We start from the raw sequence: 18,619 nt of genomic DNA on the forward strand, positions 1-18,619 counted from the left end.
ATTAACTAAAGGCTACAGAACAATGTCAAATTCATAAGCTATATCACATTTTATTTTTCCCCTTTACCACACAAAAGTAATTTCTGAAAAATGTAATGCATTTGTTTAGTTCCTAAAGTATGCACGTCCTTCTTTGAAATGTAGTTTAAAAGGTGCAGCAGACAGCACAACCACAGAAAACCTAAACATTTGTTTTCCAGATGTTTTGGTTCCTTCAAGTCCAGAAAAGAACTGTAATGTAAACAGTACAATGAAGCAACAAATCCTAACAGAGAAAAGGCTACATGTTCTAAGCAGAACATACCATTACAAAAACACTTGTTATAATTATACCAAAACATGTGCAGGATGTATGCAATAGATATTTTAGATATTTGTAAATAAATAACATGCTTAATAAAAAATCTGGTATCAATGCGCAAATGGAAAGGTGGCTTGATGAGGAGAATTTGTTTCCCCGTAGACATTTGGATTTTGTTTTTTGTGATGCTGTGCCAGACAGATCACTCCAAGCCATGGTTAGTGAAAAACAAAAAGCTAGATCTGGCATGCAACCCCTTTGGTGATAACCTAGATTCCTTTTTACACCATTATTTCACCAGCACCATTCCAAGTCACCACAATATCACTGGCACATCTGCAGAGACTGCAGCAGCGCCTTTTCTTTTGGTAATGCAACTGGATTCGGTGTTCTCCGCTTTATTACAAAAGCAGGTCATGTCATACAACTTTTACCTTCCAGGGTGGATTATATAACAGTTTGCACATGTCTAACCCTGAACCCCCATCAAAAAAAATCAACATCGCAGCCCATCTTTCTGAGATCAATACCATGTTCAACTACAGCATAAATAATAATAATAATAGCTTACACTTATATAGCGCTTTTCTGAACACTCCACTTAAAGCACTTTACAGGTAATGAGGACTCCCCTCCACCACCACCAATGTGCAGCATGTGCACCTAGATGATGCGACACCAGCCATAGTGCGCCAGAACGCTCACCACACATCAGCTACTGTATTAGTGGGGAGGAGAGCAGAGAGCTCACCACATCATCAGCACATTTGCTGATGTAGCTGGTGACTAAATACACACTGTGGCAGGAAAGCTCACCTGAAGCTCAACCACTTCCTCCATTTGTTGTCTCTTCAGTCCCAGTATCACTGCTTGATGCTCTAGAACGAGGGAAAGCGAGGGTGAAACAAATTTAATTTGCACCACAAAGAAACCCAAAGTAAAACCTACTGTAGACAATGCCATGCAGAATAATTCAACCCCTTCCAATACTGTCCTGTTTTATTCGTTTACAAATGTATACTGTAAACTTTTTAAAATGAATATTTTTAATCAAAACATGAATGCCCAAACTACACTAATTTATATTTTATTTACAAATTATGAGGTGTCTACATTATTTGTAATTGAACAAAATTAGACATCCATTGGAAGGAACACAATTTTGTAAGGCCTTAAAACTGGAAAAAAAAATATTTCAGTGTTATAATGCAAGTAGTGTTAGGTGGTGTACAAAATAATGTATAGAATATTGTTCATTCCCCACTGGTAAACATGCTTTTACCCATGCAATACAATTTATGATATTTAAAAAATTATCAAGAGTGGTAAAACCCTCACTAAATTCCTCAATTGTTTGCTTAAGACTCACCTGTGTGTAATTGAGCAATTGGTAAGAACAAACAAGTATCTTCTAGTCTGTCAACCCTCATGCTATTAGTTTTCATTCCACAGTGTCTTCACATAGAGTGCTTCAAGACACTCAAAAGTACAATCATTACAGTTGCCTACGGGCAATATTTTAGTATATCCATATGCAAATCAATTTTAAAAAGGGAAGATCAATTTATTGCCAATATCAAAAATGAATAAGACCATTGAAGAGTGAATTCATTCAACTCCTTCCATACAATTCCAATAGCTTTTGGAAAAATTAAAAAATATTCTTCTGTCTGGAGCTGTTTGACAATGCGTATTTCTATTATTGTTTAGATACATTTTATTTGGTTTCATTTGCACTGCAGGTACAGCTTGCTTGTTATTAAGCAATACCATCATTGGAAATGGAGATTTACACAGTAACTGTAATCATGGATTACTTGTCACAGCATTCCAATTTAATTTTATTTGGAAGAAACTTAGGGAAGATGAGGGATAATAACTTATAATACAGTTTTTAAAGCTGACTGTAACAAATACATTCTGGTTCCACCATTGCTCTAAGTCCTAGGGTTTTCAGGCAAAATCAGCACTGAAACCCCAAGCTTTATTCAAACAATCGTTGGAAATGTTGGCGCAGGGGGTGTGCTGGGAATGTCAATGTGTCTGAGCTGTGGTAGTCAGTGACTTGCTTGGCGTTGCTAGGCAACCGCACCACTTAAATGCATATGCACAGATAAACAGAAGCTCAAGCAAACCGAGGAAAGTTTTAAGGAAAATGAAAAAAGGCTCGAAACTTTTCCCATGCAGAAACCCTATGATGCAAGCAGCACACTTCTGAAAACTGTAAATAATAAATCCAACCAATATGAACAATTACTCACCATAATCATCCTCTAAAAGTATTTTTGCATGAAGTAAGGTAAAAAGATCCAGTTAAGAAATTCACATCTTGTACCATGTTTCAGTTACATCTAAAAGATTGACACATTCAAACAAAGCTCTTAAAACAATGAATCACTATCATAATAAAAGGATTCAATTTTTAAAACCAACAAATGGAAAGCACACGATGTCTATAATGAATAAAAGATCTTAGAATGGAGAAAACAGAATATTGTAGTATATATTTTATTTTTTTAAAGAATGAAAAAAAAAAACCTACAAGCTAAAGCAAGACCAGACTGAAACGGGTCTTTAAACGGACATTTGTTATAGTAGGAAAGAAGGGCCCCAGCTGCTTTAATTCCAGAAAGCTGTGGCACACAGACCGGGTCTGTGGCACGTGTACATGCTAATGAACGTACCCGCTTCTGTGTACTTGAGCCCCGGTTTCTCTTCCACTCCCGATTTCGGCGGCGGCCATAGCGCCTGGATGCGTCCCGGGACGCGGCCCTCGACGGGGTCGAAAGAGTGTGTCGGCTGACTCACAGCTGCCCAGGTGTACAGCTGGTCTTGCTGCGGGGGAAAAAAAAAAAAGACTTCAGGAGACATTTCCTCTTTGTCCCGAGGGAAGGGAACTGAACCGTTTTTTGTTCATTCGGGAAACGTAGCGGTAGATGGGGTGAAACAAGGAGAGACTTGGACAGGGTCAGAAACTGTCTCACACTTAAAACCAAAAAAAAAAACTTCAGGGGAATTCACCGAATGACGGGAGAGGCATGAAAAGTGGCACAGCAGAACTCGTTACTTTTTGCAGTGTATTACAGACAAGACGAACACTGGGCTGTGGGAGCACAGCAGGCAGTGAAACCGAGGTAATTCTTTCGGCAGCCGCTGTGAAATACGGCAAAGGCCATTAATCCCAACCTGTGTTGGCAAGGTGATATTGATGGTAAAGTCCAACTTGAGATGTGATACTCCCAATGTTACAGGGACAGTGCTTTGACAAGCACTAAGGTTTCTATACACACTTTAACATTGTGAAGAACTAGCCTGCTGCACCCTCTAGATATTCCACAATCAAGCACCTGTGTGATGAGTTTGACAGACATATTAGCAACAGCTAGTGAAAAACCAGACGGCCTGGCAGATTCTTTATATACTGTATTGAATTGATTAACATCCTAGTACAATGTCTCTGTCAGTCTCACCCACACTTGTGTTCAAGCTAATGGAGGACTCACTGAGTGCTGCTTGATTATACTCTGATGACCATTCCTTTGCAACAAAACTGATTTACAGTAAGACCCTGATCAGTCCAGACAGCAGACCCTTTCACTGAGCCATAGTGTAATTTTAAAACCAGCAAACCTGCATGTCTTTGGTGTCTGCACACTCCCAAACACCCGTTTCTAACCATGCAATTGCTGTCAAACATTGTTCACATTTTCAGCCTGGAGATAAGGTGGAGTTCAAAAAGGAACAGGAGCTTTAAAAGTTTCTAAAGACATCACAACCTCTCCTACTTAAATTATCAAATATTTCTTCCAGTTTAAAGGGCAATTAGGAATTAACACCTCAGACCAGCTACTGTACTACTAAAGATCTACAGTACAAAGGAGCTTGGGTCATTTTTAGGTGGCAGACTTAGCTGAAAGTTAATACTTAAATGAATTGCTTAATAGCTTACATTATAACACGACTTTCTCCCTTTCAAGGATGAACAGTCACATGCAATCCACAGGCATGTGTCACATACAAAGTGTAGTTGTGAAAAAACACACTAAGTGGGGAGGGATCAACCAGGCATGGAGAGGAAAGTTCTCAGCTAAATGTACTACAGCAAACAAATACAGATGGATACATTCTTACAGTATTACAATAATCATTAAGTATGAGTGAAAACCACAGTGTTGACTGATAGCTCCTCGACTGCTCAACACCATAAAAAATGTTCTTCCTCCACACACTGTGTTAAACCCTGTGCACACCAGAGTATTGGCTGCATCTTGTTGGACGGTTACCTGACCTATCATTTTTAATGTCTTAATTTTGCCAGTGACATTTTGTAACCTCCATGTTTATACAGTATGGCCCAATGTCAAAAGTAATAACTTCTTCTCTTATGCAGAGATACTCCCTCAGCTAAATTGTGAATGACAACGCATGGCCATAATGCACACTCTCCTCTTAATAAATAGTTAATGGCTTAGAGTAGGACATTTTCAACCCTGAACCCAGAAAGCTCAGGTAACACCTGAAACGGGCATCCTTTTAATCTTCCTATTACGATGGCTTCTGTTTCTTTGGGCACATGACATTGTTAGATTTGGTATAAAATGGAAACACCATTCAAGCCTCAAGGACTACTTTTCTCAACTGAACAAATTACTTTCTTCATTGATCAATAATATTCAAGACTTTCCCCATCTTAAATCATGCTTGTTTAAGGAACTGAAATGCTCCAGCACTAAGGCTGGAATTAAGGCCTTGAATAAACAGCCCATAAAAAGCTTTGAATTATGGATATTTTGAAACATGTACATATCAGTATATTTTACTAAGCTGTTCTATCTAAAAATCTAGAAGGTAGAAAAAGTTAAAAAAAAATGTGGGAATCACTAACCTTTGAAGTTTCAAATTCACTGCATCTTTTCTGTACAGTCGGCTTTAATTTCAGGAGAGCCAGATCTGGACTTGATTCTCTTATTTCACAGAACCACTCCCTGTCATCACTTTTCAGATCCCGTCTTATCACAAGCAGCTTCCTGAAAATCTCTGGTACCTTGGTCAGGGCATTTTGTGCTGTGCATGAAAAAGCAGGTGTAATTTGTGACCAGTTTCTTGCCTCTATACTGCTCGGGTGTTCCATTGGCACAAAATAGGCATCAGCAGTTCTCTTCCTTTTTCCAGAGTCACCAGGTTTCCAGTCAAGACAAAATGTTCCGTCGCAAGCAGCTTTACGCAATTTATCAAACCTCTCCTATATAACAGATCACCTCAGGTGAAGAAAGTTTTGAGGTAATGTTTTACCCCACAAGGTTAAAAAAAAGTAAATCCTTTGCAATAACTACAGTACAGTTCAGCTCCAGTTACATTTACGTGATGCTTGCTTTTAACTCCAGCACTTTGGAGATTATAACCTTCATTTTTCCTGAAAATCTTAACTATTCAGCACGAATCCAAATATGCTCCCATTTCTGAATGCATTCTTCACTGATGAAAGCAAGTGAGGTGAATATGCAGCATCAGGAATTTCCCGTTATGCTTCAAACCTAGACAACACACAGTATAGGACACCGATTGATGGATCCTACCGCATTAACAAGAAATGGACCTCTGAAGGCACTCCTACAAATCAAATGTCCATGGACAGTTTATAAGTGTATTTCCTTGATCTTTCATCTGCTCACTCTCATTCTCTTCCTACCCTGAGTGTCCAAAGCTGCACTTGCAGATCTCTCAGGCATATTGGTTGACCAGCCTGCAGACAGATCAAGTTCCTCCACAACAATTCTATACGCAGAAAAAACAGGAGATGTTCAATTATTTAGAGGTCAACCTGCAGCAATGTCATTTCACGTCACCTGCACTCTCAGATCCTCTGCATGGTCACATTTCATGTGTGAACCAATCAAGGGCACACTGGGTAGCCACTGTTACTGTTTAACACGATGGAAATTCACACAAACCTGGCACTTGGCAAGACATTTTGCTCAACAATGCTGCCAAGACTCAAGAGCAGAACTGTCATTAAGTTTAAGAATCTATTAGTTTAATCTATAACTTGTACCTACAGTAAAGTTACTATATTTCATAATCAAGGGGGGAGGACCCAAGGTGGAAATGGAATATTATCACCTAGTGAATTACGAGAATCCTTTTGCCTATACAGTACATGGTATTTCCTTATAGACATTTAGGTTATCTACAGAAGCTGCATTCATGCATGAGATCAGTACAAGTGCGCATACATACAGATGGTATCTTTCCATTGTTCAGGAGGGTTCACCAAGAACACTGATTTTTTACATTGATAGTGAGACACAAAAAAAAACAACCTTTCAGTGCATACCTGTATAGTTATTAGGCGGAATAATGATTTAATATATTCCCAACTACAGGTTGGTAAAGCTCATTTGTTTTTTGTTTTTTTGTTTTACAGTAATGTCCTGGACTATTCACCACAAAATATTAAATTACAATTTTAACGCCTTATTACCTATTAAAATGTTCTAATTGCTGAGGAAACTGCATTGCGAAGAATGTGTGAGGTAGACAGATCAGGTGGCATAATAGGTTTTTAAAGTATGTGGTTGTTATACTGAATAATAATGATCTAACACGTTTGGAACTATAGTTTGGTATGGCTTACGTTTGATTCACACCAGACGTCCCCTTTAATAGTAATGCAGATAATAAAGTTTCAAGAATTATTTATATATATATGTTTTCTTTATAGATCCAAACATCCATGCTAAGATGCTTAAGAAATAAAAAATGAGGAGAGTTGTTTGTTAATTTATATTAATTATAGATTGAAAAAAATGTAAATTTGCATATTAAACAGGGTAACGATATAGCATGACATAACAGGCCCAGAATCATGTGGCCTTTCAAAAGTGCATAGAAATACTGCATTAATTTGTGTATAGAATACTGTTATTTAAAATGGCAAATACCCATTATAGTTCTCACATTTAGAATAAAAAATGTCCTCTAAAAAGATTTCTTTCCATCTTTACTCATCTTTCTGCAATTTTTATGATCTTTGTAGGAAATAAAGCCTACTGTGCTACAAAGTGCTTATTTTCTCAGCTCGCTGTTGCATAAGCAGTCAAAGTAGGTGAGGTTAACACTTAACCTCAAGGTGTTTCTTAACTGGAGCTTCACTGTTTTCTTACACTTCATAAAACAATTTACTTTTGAGAGTTGCGAGATATGAACATGAGTCTAAATACAGGGACCTAACTGCCATGACCCCTTTCAAACTCTGCAGGCTAGCAAGGAATATTTTGATACCAGCCCTTTTCATGCTTGAATCTTATATAACACTGCCACCAGATGGCAGGCATGTGCAACACAATGTTTAATGACCGAGGAATAAACAGAATTTGCAGTGAGGAAGGAGGACTGGCACAAGTAAACAAGAGTTGTGCACCTTGGTGTCCCAGAAAGGAAAGAAGGTGAGAGTTGAGTGCTACTACAAAGGTTCTTTCACTCCTCTTCTGCACAAGAAAAACAAGAAAGTGCAATCAACCCCCCAAATGCACTGAGGACCTTAATGCCTATTAAGCTACTGAAGTAGCATGTCCTTCACAATCGTCCCTTCAAACTTGCAGGTACTCAGGATGCCACAGCAGTTGGTTTCACCAAGAAAGTGTCTTTCTTACCAATTCACACAGTGTCCTAAGGGTAGGTTTGGAATGGGTCTTGCCAACCTCCCCATGCCATCCTCAGTTACACTGTACCAATCCTACACAACCACACAGGGAATCCCAGTCACAGTCAGCTAGTAACAGTAGATGACTCGGGCTCAAAGTACACACAGAGCCCAACTTGCATTCGCAATGCGTTTTTATGGTTGTGCAGCTTGGGTGCACCTATAGCTCTGCACGGGAGAAATATCAGCCGTTTAAGACGCTACTGACGGAAAGACAAGAACATTTCCACCTGTCGCACCCGAAGAAGGCTCCACAGCCGAAACCTCGCGTCTTTCCTTTTCAGCATGCCCTAAGCCTGGACTTGTTCCTAAAGAAACACCGAGCGTACTCACGTCAAACTTGGGGGTGACCTGTGATGTGCTTTCCCCATACTGCTCCCGGAAGCAGTCACTGAACGGCAGCAGCAGCCCCATGGCTAGGATCCGAGAGCACAGCTTCTCTGCCTCCTCTGGGGGAGCATCCTCCTGCTGCTTGAAGAACTTCTCCAGCAGGGTGCGCCCTGAAGAGCAGAACACACGTCAATAAGTCATTCTGAACTGGGGCCAACATTCACTTACTAACTCACCTGTCTTCTCTACAAGGGAGACAAAACCCATTTTTAAGTTCCTCCATGCTCAAAGTACTGTACGTACGGTACGGTACTTAAATGAAAATTTGCCGCATCAGATTCAGTGTTCACTTTTTAACCTAAAAAAAGCTGCTACAGTCAATAAAAACCATTCCCAGAATAATTCTGCAGAACACTGATATTCTGTTTTTACAAGAAAAGCAACGTGATTGTGCATTTTGTTACAGAAAGACTCAAAGCAATATCAATCATTTAAGTGAGATATACAGTAAATCATTTCTGCTTTACTAGTTAGGCTGACTGCACAAATTTGTTTCTAAAAGGAAATATCTGGGGATTGCTCCGTTACAAAGCTTATACAGTACATCGACTAGAAAATGTACTGTAAACATTTTCTTATAAAATCTAAAATGGTATATTTTAGCATTTAGAATGTTTTCATGCAAAGCTGTATTCATTATAAACGTGATGAGAATTCACACTAAGTTGGCACACAGCAGGCTAGAAAGGACCTGATCACAGAAAATTAAAGATTTTGGAAAGTGTCACAGACAGAAAAACCTGCAGCAATTGCAGATATTACAGTAAGCTGAGCATCTGAAGGAATGAGTCATAACTGCAGCAGTATGTTCCTCGTTCAAAGACCGATTAAAGTAAACTACTGTACCAGTTTATTTCTGTGACCTGGATGAGCTGTTTTTACATCAATACTAAAGACTGGTATAATAATAATAATAATAATAATAATAATAATAATAATAATAATATGGCAACTGTGCAGTCCTTTCAGAGCCATAAACATTAGCTCACATAAGCAGGACTGCACTATACAATATTTATGATTTGGTCAGCTACAAATAAGCATTTCCTGTGTTAATATGCAACATGAAAGAGCAATATGGAATGTCACGTTTGGGGTTGTCAAAACAGGTAACGGTAACAAATGGCCATCTGACCTTCGGCTGGTTTACTTGTTAAACTTTGCTAGTAATTTAGCCTATTTCTAAGCAAAATTTAATGGTTACATTACTTTGAAAGCAAATTGCATATTCAATTTTATGAGACATGTTTGGTCACAGAGAAGCCTTTTGGTCACAGCCAATCAAAGGGTTGTGTCAGTAGTCTCATTTAAAAACAGTTGGCTATCACATACTGTAGCAATTAGGAATGAAAAGGAAAATAAAAAATAAGTATAAAAAGGCATCTTCCCATTTTACACTAAAATCAAACCAAAATCAAATGCTGCATTTGTCTTCAAATGTAATACTAGCTAATACTGTATAAAAGTTACAGTGAATAAGGCCAGCATGAATAAAATGCCATCTCTAAACGTCTGATAGCTGGAGGCAAGATGAAACAGTAATTTACACATCTTCAATGTCTGAATTGTTCATTTTCTGAAGTCAGAACACAAACATCCACCTTATTCTTCTGCATGCAAGCCAAAATTCAATTCTTCATTAATACTTGTGATCTCCACATGATTGTTTTCACAAAGGATAGCATTACTAGGCGGTCACCACAAATGTACACTATTTAGCCCCTAAGCCTTACTGCAAGGCTTCATGGGATTACTCTTTTAAGAGAAAAAAGAATCTAGGCACACAGATCCACACAGCATAGTAATAAGAGGCACTAACCATTCTGATAGATTTAGAAAATAATCTTAGAGGCTGATGATCTACATAGAATAGCATTCTGTGACAGTAAGGCTCTGAAGAGCCTGATTTGTTGTGGACTTTATCCTTAGAACATTGATTTACATATCCAAATGTTTATGGGATAAACAAATATAGGAACAAGAAGAGGTTAATCTGTAGTTGAACATTTTTAGCAGGCAATTAACATCTGCTTATTATTTTGAAGCTCAGTACAATATATAAGAAGTTGCTCATCCTGACCCAGTGTAATTATACACACTTGTAAAGTAAAATGTTTGTAAACAGGACAAGTAATTAAATAAAAACAAGTGGAGTAGTGCCAGGTTCTATAAGTCACTGCCAGATCAGACAGCTTCTTTTCTTAAGGGGGAACATCTTTTCAGTAGCTTCAACAAGAGACTGGGATAAGATCTGGCCTGCTGAGCCATTGTACTGTAGCTTGATTACAGAAAACACACACCTACCCTCTGTAATATAAAAAAAAGTTTTAAACAGGGCCACACCCTATAACTCAGGTACACGCACTGTATCTAAGCATCTGTTAAGTGGACTAGTGTGCCACACCTATCCCCCCAATTTCCCTCAAATCAATTCCTTTACATGTTTCATTTGAGGAACTTGACAATTTATACAGTATGGTCTAAAGTTAAAAGAATGTAAAACCCCATCTATCCTCTGATAGTGAACACACACCCAAATAAACAACTGACAATGCTTGTTTGACAGTGCTTGGCCGAGAACTACTAAGTGCAGAGCTGGCACAATGATCTCAAACTGCTGACTATCGTATCAAATCAACATGAAATTGTACAGCCACTGCAAGTGCACCACAAGGAAAAAAACAACTGGGGACTGCATTATCAGTTAAGGTAAAAGTACTGAACATACTGTATAAAAGACAAGAAGACTGATTATATTAGCAACATCTGTCAAGTGCTTAACTAATACTAGCAAAATATTTTTAATATTGTATGCCTCTAAATGTTCAAGATGTACACATTTTGCACTCACCTCATGAAGTCTAAGAAAGAAAAACAAAGGATAATCTCATAAATTAAGTCAACTTAAGGACACGTGAATATTTTACACAAATACCCTTTTCAGGCCGATCCATCCCATCAAGGCTGTTTTCTTTCTACAGATTCACTGCAAAATCGATTGGAGTGACAAATCATCACGAGGCTGCCCCCTGGGTGTAATCAAGCCAAGCTCGAGTTCTTCTTCCAGGGAGAGCAAAACATATATGCCTTGAAATAATGTCTGAACTTAAAAAAAATATTTTTAGGGTAAGGCAATCTGGGGAATTCTTATTGTGTATGAGAAATGGAAAAAAAAAAACAATGTTACTAACTTTATGAGGATAAAAACTAAATCCTGTCCTTTTCAAGACTTGACTAACCTATACCTTAGGGTTAAGATGACAATTGCTTTCTAAAACCTCTAAAACTTTATGCTATTGCAGAGGGTAGGCGTGTAATTTTGGTATTCAAGCTACAGTGGCCCACCAGCCTAGAGTTTATCCTGGTCTACACGGCAATAAGTGAACTCCCCCCATTCCCTCGGATGGCAAACCAAACCACCACAGAGCCAAATCCTTGAGCTGAGTGGGCTGGAGAACCTGAGGTAAACTCCCTTAATCAAGGTACTGCAGCCGTATCTACAGGAGGGACTGAAGGACACAAAGGTTACGAAGAGAAGGAGGCCTTTTGCCCCATCTTACCCAATTGGTATTTACTGGTTAACTGATCCCAGAACCTCACCAAGCTATTTCTTGAATGAAGTCAAGAGTACTGGCTTCTATGACATGACTGGGTACCTTGTTCCATACACCCATGCCGCTTTAGGTAAAGAAGTGCCTCCTGTTCATTGCTTTACAGTTCATGCACTTCCGCGTAGTTTCCACCTCATTGGTGCGGTTTCACTATTCATTCTGAAGTAATGGGTTGGCTGTCTCCTCACTTTGTCTTTGACTTGAGCTCACAGCCCACTAATTATGAGTCCATAGACTCTACACTACAACTTAGAGAGGGCACATTCATTTGATTTTGTATTAGGCCTTCAGGGTTTTCAAGTGAAATAAATATTCCACTAGATCAGAGCAGAAACCATGTATAGGATGTGTAAGTACCAATTTTTATTTTGCACTGTTGGCAGAGTCAATTGTACTTTCTAGACATGAATTTCCACAAGTAACCAAACAGAAAAGAGAGCTACTACTCTACTAAAAAGGAAAATGTTTAGTACAGAAAAACAGAAGCAAAGCTTGCTGAGCAGGCGGTTTTGTAGTACAGGAGCCCCCCAAAACAGAAAACCATAGAAATTATGTGAGAAAAAAAGATTCAGCTTTGTCATATATCTTTTCTAATAAATATTAAAATTAAGCTGAAATAATAAGAACATTTCTGCAGACTTAAAGCATGTCTTTATCCTTGTGTTTTTTCCACTACCTCCACCAGACCTTACAATTAACAAACATCAAAGGTTTCATATATTACAAACAACTGCATTTTATTAGCTTTTTAAAATTAAAAACATGTATATTTCCCTGCATTTCCTAATCACTGCTTTATTCTGCATTATCAGGCCAGGGAAAGCAAATAAACACTGGCCTCTAGCTGAGTAGTAAATACAAGCAAGCTGCATGTTTATCTGGAAGGGGAAATCCCAAGAATCCCTTCCTTAATTACAGTATCTTGGAGCAGGAAAGGGGGATTAACACAAGGAAGGTGCAATGCAGGGTGAAAGAGGAAAGGTCAATTCACTGTATTGATTCAAGAAACACTGTGGAACTACATGTCAAAGGGATTATCTTTGAAAAGCGTTATCTAGATTCTGACAAATTGTATGCACAACATGAATGCATTGCTAAACTAAACTCTTTCACATCTACATTCAAAAGCTTCTTCTTAAAAAGGGCCTTTACTTAACCGGTTCTGTTATTTACCCCTCTGCTCCTGCTGTATTCAGTACCCCCGTCTACTGTCTCCTGCTGCTGTTGTGTAAAGCGCTTTGAGAAGCCACCTTTGAAGGCGCTATATAAAATAAGGTTTATTATTGCATGTATTGCACACAGAAAACATCTTTCACATGACATCGCTAGAGAAAACCCAAGAATTTTCTTTTTCAGCAATTCTGCCTACAGGTACGGCGTATGAATGATGTCAGATGGCACTGTAACAATCTTCTCCGGTGCGATACAGTAGTTGCTATTTCAGGTATGTTACCGAGTTGATAAAAACAAAGGATGTGAAGAAACTAATAAAGCATACTGTATACCCAGTTATTTTAACTTCATGCGGTGGAGCAAACTGTACAAATCAAACTCACCAGTAAAGACATCATGGAAGCTACAGGTGGAAGCCTGGACCCCAGACGACTTGCGAGTAACGCACAAGGGCTGGCTGCCTCCTCTGAGCCTCTCTTCTGATCCCCCATACTCCAGGTAATCTGCCGAACCCGTCTTGTTGGACCTAAATTTGGACAGCTCATCAGTCCAGTCCGCCGAGCGGCTGAGCGGCCCTGTTATGCTCGAGGACCTCTGCTTCTTGACTCTCCGCCTGTCGGGCCTGTGGCCGAGGTCGCAGTACCGCCTCCGAAACAAGGGACTCTGGGACGGCGAGGGTCCCGGAGAATGGTTCGGGGAGCTGAGCTGTCTTGTTGTTGTTTTGATGTAAGAGGGGTGAATTGGAGGGTAAGGCTTGACAGTTGGGGAGGATGTGGAAGTCAAACTTGTCCTCAACAACCGACTTAAGGGACTTTCAGGGTGCCACTGAGAAAAGGGCACGCTGCTTTTTCTATGTGGCACAGTAGGGTCTTCGTCATCACCTTCTGCTTTTAGTTCCAAGCTGCAAGTATGTTCCAGCGATTCAGTTAATTCCTCCCTGCCATCAACAGTCCCATCTGAGGAATCAAGGGCTGCTTCATGGCTCCCATCTAGTTCAGCGCGACTTTCCTTTAGGAGAGATGAAATATCCACCTTGGCCTCCTCTTCTTCAGGCCCCTCTACACTTTCAAACGAGGCGGTCAGGTCAGGGACGCTGTTGGCGGTTGTTGCCGTGACAACAGGGCTCCCACCTCTCCCTCCGCTCGCCTCTGCAGGAGGCTGTGCGCTCTCGCTCGGGGGCTTGTGTTCTTTTGTCCCAGGCGAAGTACAAAAGGATTTCTCAGATTTGCTTGAAGCCTCACTTAAACCGTTTTGCACGTCTGCAGTTAAATTACTTTCTTGCCTTGCGCTGTCCAGAGAAACATGCAGCTCGCCAACATGGCCATTCTCCCAGTTAAAGGCAGCTTCCTGGTCTGCAACGTGCTCAGAGTCAGGGGGGGTTGTTTTAACATCACCCGCATGTTTATACTCAGCTATCCAGCTTGGCTCCTCAGCGGCTGAAATAATAACCCCCTGCTGCATCCTAATAGTATGCTGGATATCAGAAAGCAAATCCTCTTGTTCTGCAGCGGAGTGGAAACTATAGATATCCGTATCGGAGCCAGAGCTAGCCCTTTGTCCCTCCTGGGTTTCCACGGTTGCCTGTCGGCTCTCCATCGTGAGGTGGAACCGCTCAGCTTCTGTGTCCGACAGGCCCAGCTCGTCTGCGGAAAGGCTGATATCGGGGGTTTTGGTTTGGATAGAGAGCGCACTGTCCAGCTCATCTTGCTGAGAGGCCTGGGTCTCCAAAACATCCTCTTTGGAGCCCCCTGACAACCCCTTTGCCTTGGACAGGTTCTTACGGAGCCTGATGTTTGAAAACACGGATGCTTTAGATTCCGATTTGGATTTCTTCTTGCTGGAATCTCCCCCTTTGCCATGTTTGCCATGTGCCTTTTTACCGTGCAATCCTTTCTTTGTGTGTTCCACCTCCCTGGGCCCCCCAGCTTCTTCTGTGGCTTCACTGCTTTCCCCGGCTGCCCTTTTCAGCTTCCCATCCTGATTCCCCATGTTTATCAGCAAGCGGACTCCTTTCGCAATCAAGCCATGCTGATGGATGCTCTTTGCTTTGCCTCTCGGCGAGATCCTGCTCAGTAATCCGGGCTTGCTTTCCGGTGACGAGAGCGGTGATGATGCGGATGCAAAGGAAACAAACGCCTGTGCGTGCTCTCCCCCATCTGCTAGAGCTGCTGTTCTGCATAATGGGCTGCTTGCTGCCTGCTCCTCAGGGACATGCTCAGTGCAGCACTCCTGTCTGCAGACAGCTCCTTCCCCCGGCTGCTTCTGTTCCTGCTGCAGCTGACAATAGTGCTGCTTCCCCAGGCTCAGCGAGCTGCTCTTTCTCCTGTCTTTGAAAGGAGTTCGGAAAAAGCTCTCTCTCAGAGCGGGGACCTGCTTTTCAATTGTCTGGATGGCTTGCATTATGTATTCAAGGGATTCTCGGTCACCGACAGGCAGACATAGTTCAGGAGAAGGCCCCGGCAGTGTTTCACTATGACAAAAGACAAATAAGAAAAAAAGAACATCTTAAAAATTTGAAAACGTGCATTGCATACAGCACTGTTTTATGCGAAACCACTTACGTTACACATAAACCCTGCACATTTAGAATGACAGATTTCTGCTTCAGGAAAAAAATATTTCAGGAATACTGCATGTTTATGAAAATGATTGCCATTTGAAGAAATTTAGTTTTCACACTGTATGAATCAAATTCTTATTTGTGAAATATTAAAGTAAAAGTGTGCAACACATACAGAACAAATGAAAAACAGTGATATACTGTAGTTTTGCTTTAACAAAACGTACTGCAACTGATCTATACTGACAACCAATAACCACTTATAATAGGTTTTAGAAAAAGCATGTTTTTAACATGTTGCATCAGAACTCTATCTACTTCCTTTCCTATCCATGTTCATCTGTTTAAAGACACGGCATGAATTATCTCCCCAGGGAGCCGGGAGAGCAATAATAAGGTTCTAACCTCCCTTCTGCCTTTCAAAACACTCTACCGTCCTGAAGGATTAGGAAGAGATATTACATTACACAATAAGGATGAGGAAATCCAATTTAATATTTAACAGCTTACAAACAAACTAAAAAACTAAGCTCACATACTATGCAAAATATGGTTATAAAATGAAATGCAACATTTAACACTCACATTACAAAACTACCCTATAAATGGATTACAAAGGTCTGAGACACTGGTCGACATGCATTGATGCTTAAGTGCATGTGTACAAATACACAGAGTAAGAAGTCAGAAATCCTTGGGTCATTCTAAACATAAAAGAACTAAATTATATTGTTCAGTAACAAACTTGAGTGAAGATGTTGCTTACAACACAAATAATCTAATTTGATCACAACAGAATCAAATCTAAAATTACACTACTGATGCAACATCAGCATTATACATTTTACAGTACAGTACTGTACCAATAAAAGGGCTCTTAATATTGTCTTAATATTCCTTAGAAAGTACTGTAGTAATTCTCCGCCATTTTCATACAGCTGTAGGCTGTTATTTGTTTTTAATTCCGGTCTGTGAATGAGCCAACAACGCATATTTAATACAATCATAAAACCTTTTATTAGAAAGATCAATCCAGTTAGTTGCAATAGTAAACTGAAAACCCTTCAATGACATCGTTCCAAGTCAGCGTTTGTTTCACATAGTAAATACATATGCATGAACAAAATTTAAATATTAAAACTACATACTGTATGTACACCTGGTCCCTAGAAAAGGCACCGTTTGGGCTGCACATACAGTATTAACTACTGTAGAGATTATTTACTGTATACTGATGCCAACGCAATTAAATTATCCTGAATAATAAAACTAATGTCAACAACAGATAGTGGCATGAAATGCTGTCTTTAGAAGATTTCTTCATTTTGAGTTTTATTTGTTTAAAATATGTAAATTGTTCATCTCTTGGTTTTACTGCTGAATTTTAAAAATATTTTTAACGCGTTATTAGAGAGCTGTGCTAAGAAAACGGATTTTACAATCTGAGTCGAACACAAACATTTGGAGAAACAAAAATATAACAAAAACGAATGTGTAAAAACAGAAGTGATAATTGTTAAGGTTGATATTCAAAGTTTTTTCGTAGTTCCTTAAACTTTAAGTGAACACGTTGTGTCACACACAAAAACACCGTAATCACTTCGAAACTAAACGTAAAAACTATCGTAATTCCAATTGCTAAACCTTAAGAATCACAGTAACTAAACCCACTTCACAGGATAAACGTAAACTTTCGACTTACATTTCTTACAGAAAGTTTTACAAATATTTACAAAAGCGATATTATGTAAAAAAACTGACTTGCCTTAGTCCTTCTGTTCAATATTAGAATAAAACCAGAACGGCTTCAAATTTATAGGGCTTTTTCAATCACATGAACTCTGAAATGACTCATTTTTAAATCACATGTCTTCTAACCAGCATAACACTTACTGTAGCTAACCTTCACTAGTTTATAATGTACCATTCTTAATTAACTCTCCATATACTTACTAAAATACTTTAAAATGTAAAACGTGACTACTTTTTCTTGCAGTAAACGTGTTTTTTGTGCATTTAAACTTTTAAAATAAGACATACCTTATTTAATTAGTCTGATTTGGAAGCCATCAGTGCGTGGCTCGTCATTAACTACAAACTATCAGAATATATTTGTTTAGCGAGTCCAGCTTCCTATATTAATGTATACCTTTTTATAAATAAAATACTGAATGAACAAATACAAAGAATAATTACATTCAGTTACGTAAAAACATCTGGACACCTCTAGAAATACTTAACTGGGCAATAAAAATGGAATTTCAGCTATGTCAGAAGTGTTGGTCCCAACATCGGAAAATTAAGGTCGAGTTTACGAATGTTAACATTTAAATAACCTTTAATTTATTTCTGTTTAAGATTTATCACAATTTATATATATAAATAATTCTGGAGCCTAATCAATTAAAACTTAGATATAAAGGAACTTAATTCTGAAAGCTATATTAAAACTGAGCAAACTCATTACCTGTAACCAACGTCTACCTCCATTGTTAAAAATTTCGGCAGGTTTTTTTGGGAGGGTGGGGCGGGACACCTACTTACGCTGTTTTTTTTTTACATTGAACACGTGGTTCCACAATCCGTGAAGAGGGCCACAATTTAGCACGTGATTCCACAGTCCGTGACGGGTACCTGTCGTGGGATTAACAGAAGCGGTGCTCTGTGAGACAGTCCTATCGATTTGTGAGCTAGCACCGTGTAAACAGCTCATTCGCCCTACAGTGGGGAGTGTTGTAATGCACGTCTTTCAGCTTTGCCTGTTTTCCCTTTGCCTGTAAAAGTCAGGCAGTTGTGGGAAAACAAATCCAAGGAACAAAAGCCTTCGGGTTTGGTGAAAGAGCCCCCTTCTGTGCACTTTACTAATGCTTTTTTTTTCAAAA

The 18,619-nt window shown here is 39.3% G+C and overlaps 1 protein-coding gene across 1 annotated transcript in view; it reads right to left on the reverse strand.

Moving 5' to 3' along the window:
- fmn2b (formin 2b) overlaps positions 1-18,261 on the reverse strand; it is an 85,610-nt gene extending 67,349 nt beyond the window's left edge. Inside the window, exons 1-5 of the mRNA XM_069179880.1 lie at positions 18,205-18,261; positions 13,561-15,647; positions 8,337-8,503; positions 2,986-3,136; positions 1,118-1,179 (exon numbers count right to left, since the gene is read on the reverse strand). Of these exons, the coding sequence (XP_069035981.1) occupies positions 1,118-1,179; positions 2,986-3,136; positions 8,337-8,503; positions 13,561-15,647; positions 18,205-18,227 (2,490 nt within the window). The 5' untranslated portion in view covers positions 18,228-18,261. The remainder of the gene's footprint in view (positions 1-1,117; positions 1,180-2,985; positions 3,137-8,336; positions 8,504-13,560; positions 15,648-18,204) is intronic.
- Positions 18,262-18,619: the final 358 nt, after the last annotated feature.

Source organism: Lepisosteus oculatus, chromosome 17 (assembly GCF_040954835.1).
Source record: "Lepisosteus oculatus isolate fLepOcu1 chromosome 17, fLepOcu1.hap2, whole genome shotgun sequence".
Taxonomy (NCBI): Eukaryota; Metazoa; Chordata; class Actinopteri; order Semionotiformes; family Lepisosteidae; genus Lepisosteus; species Lepisosteus oculatus.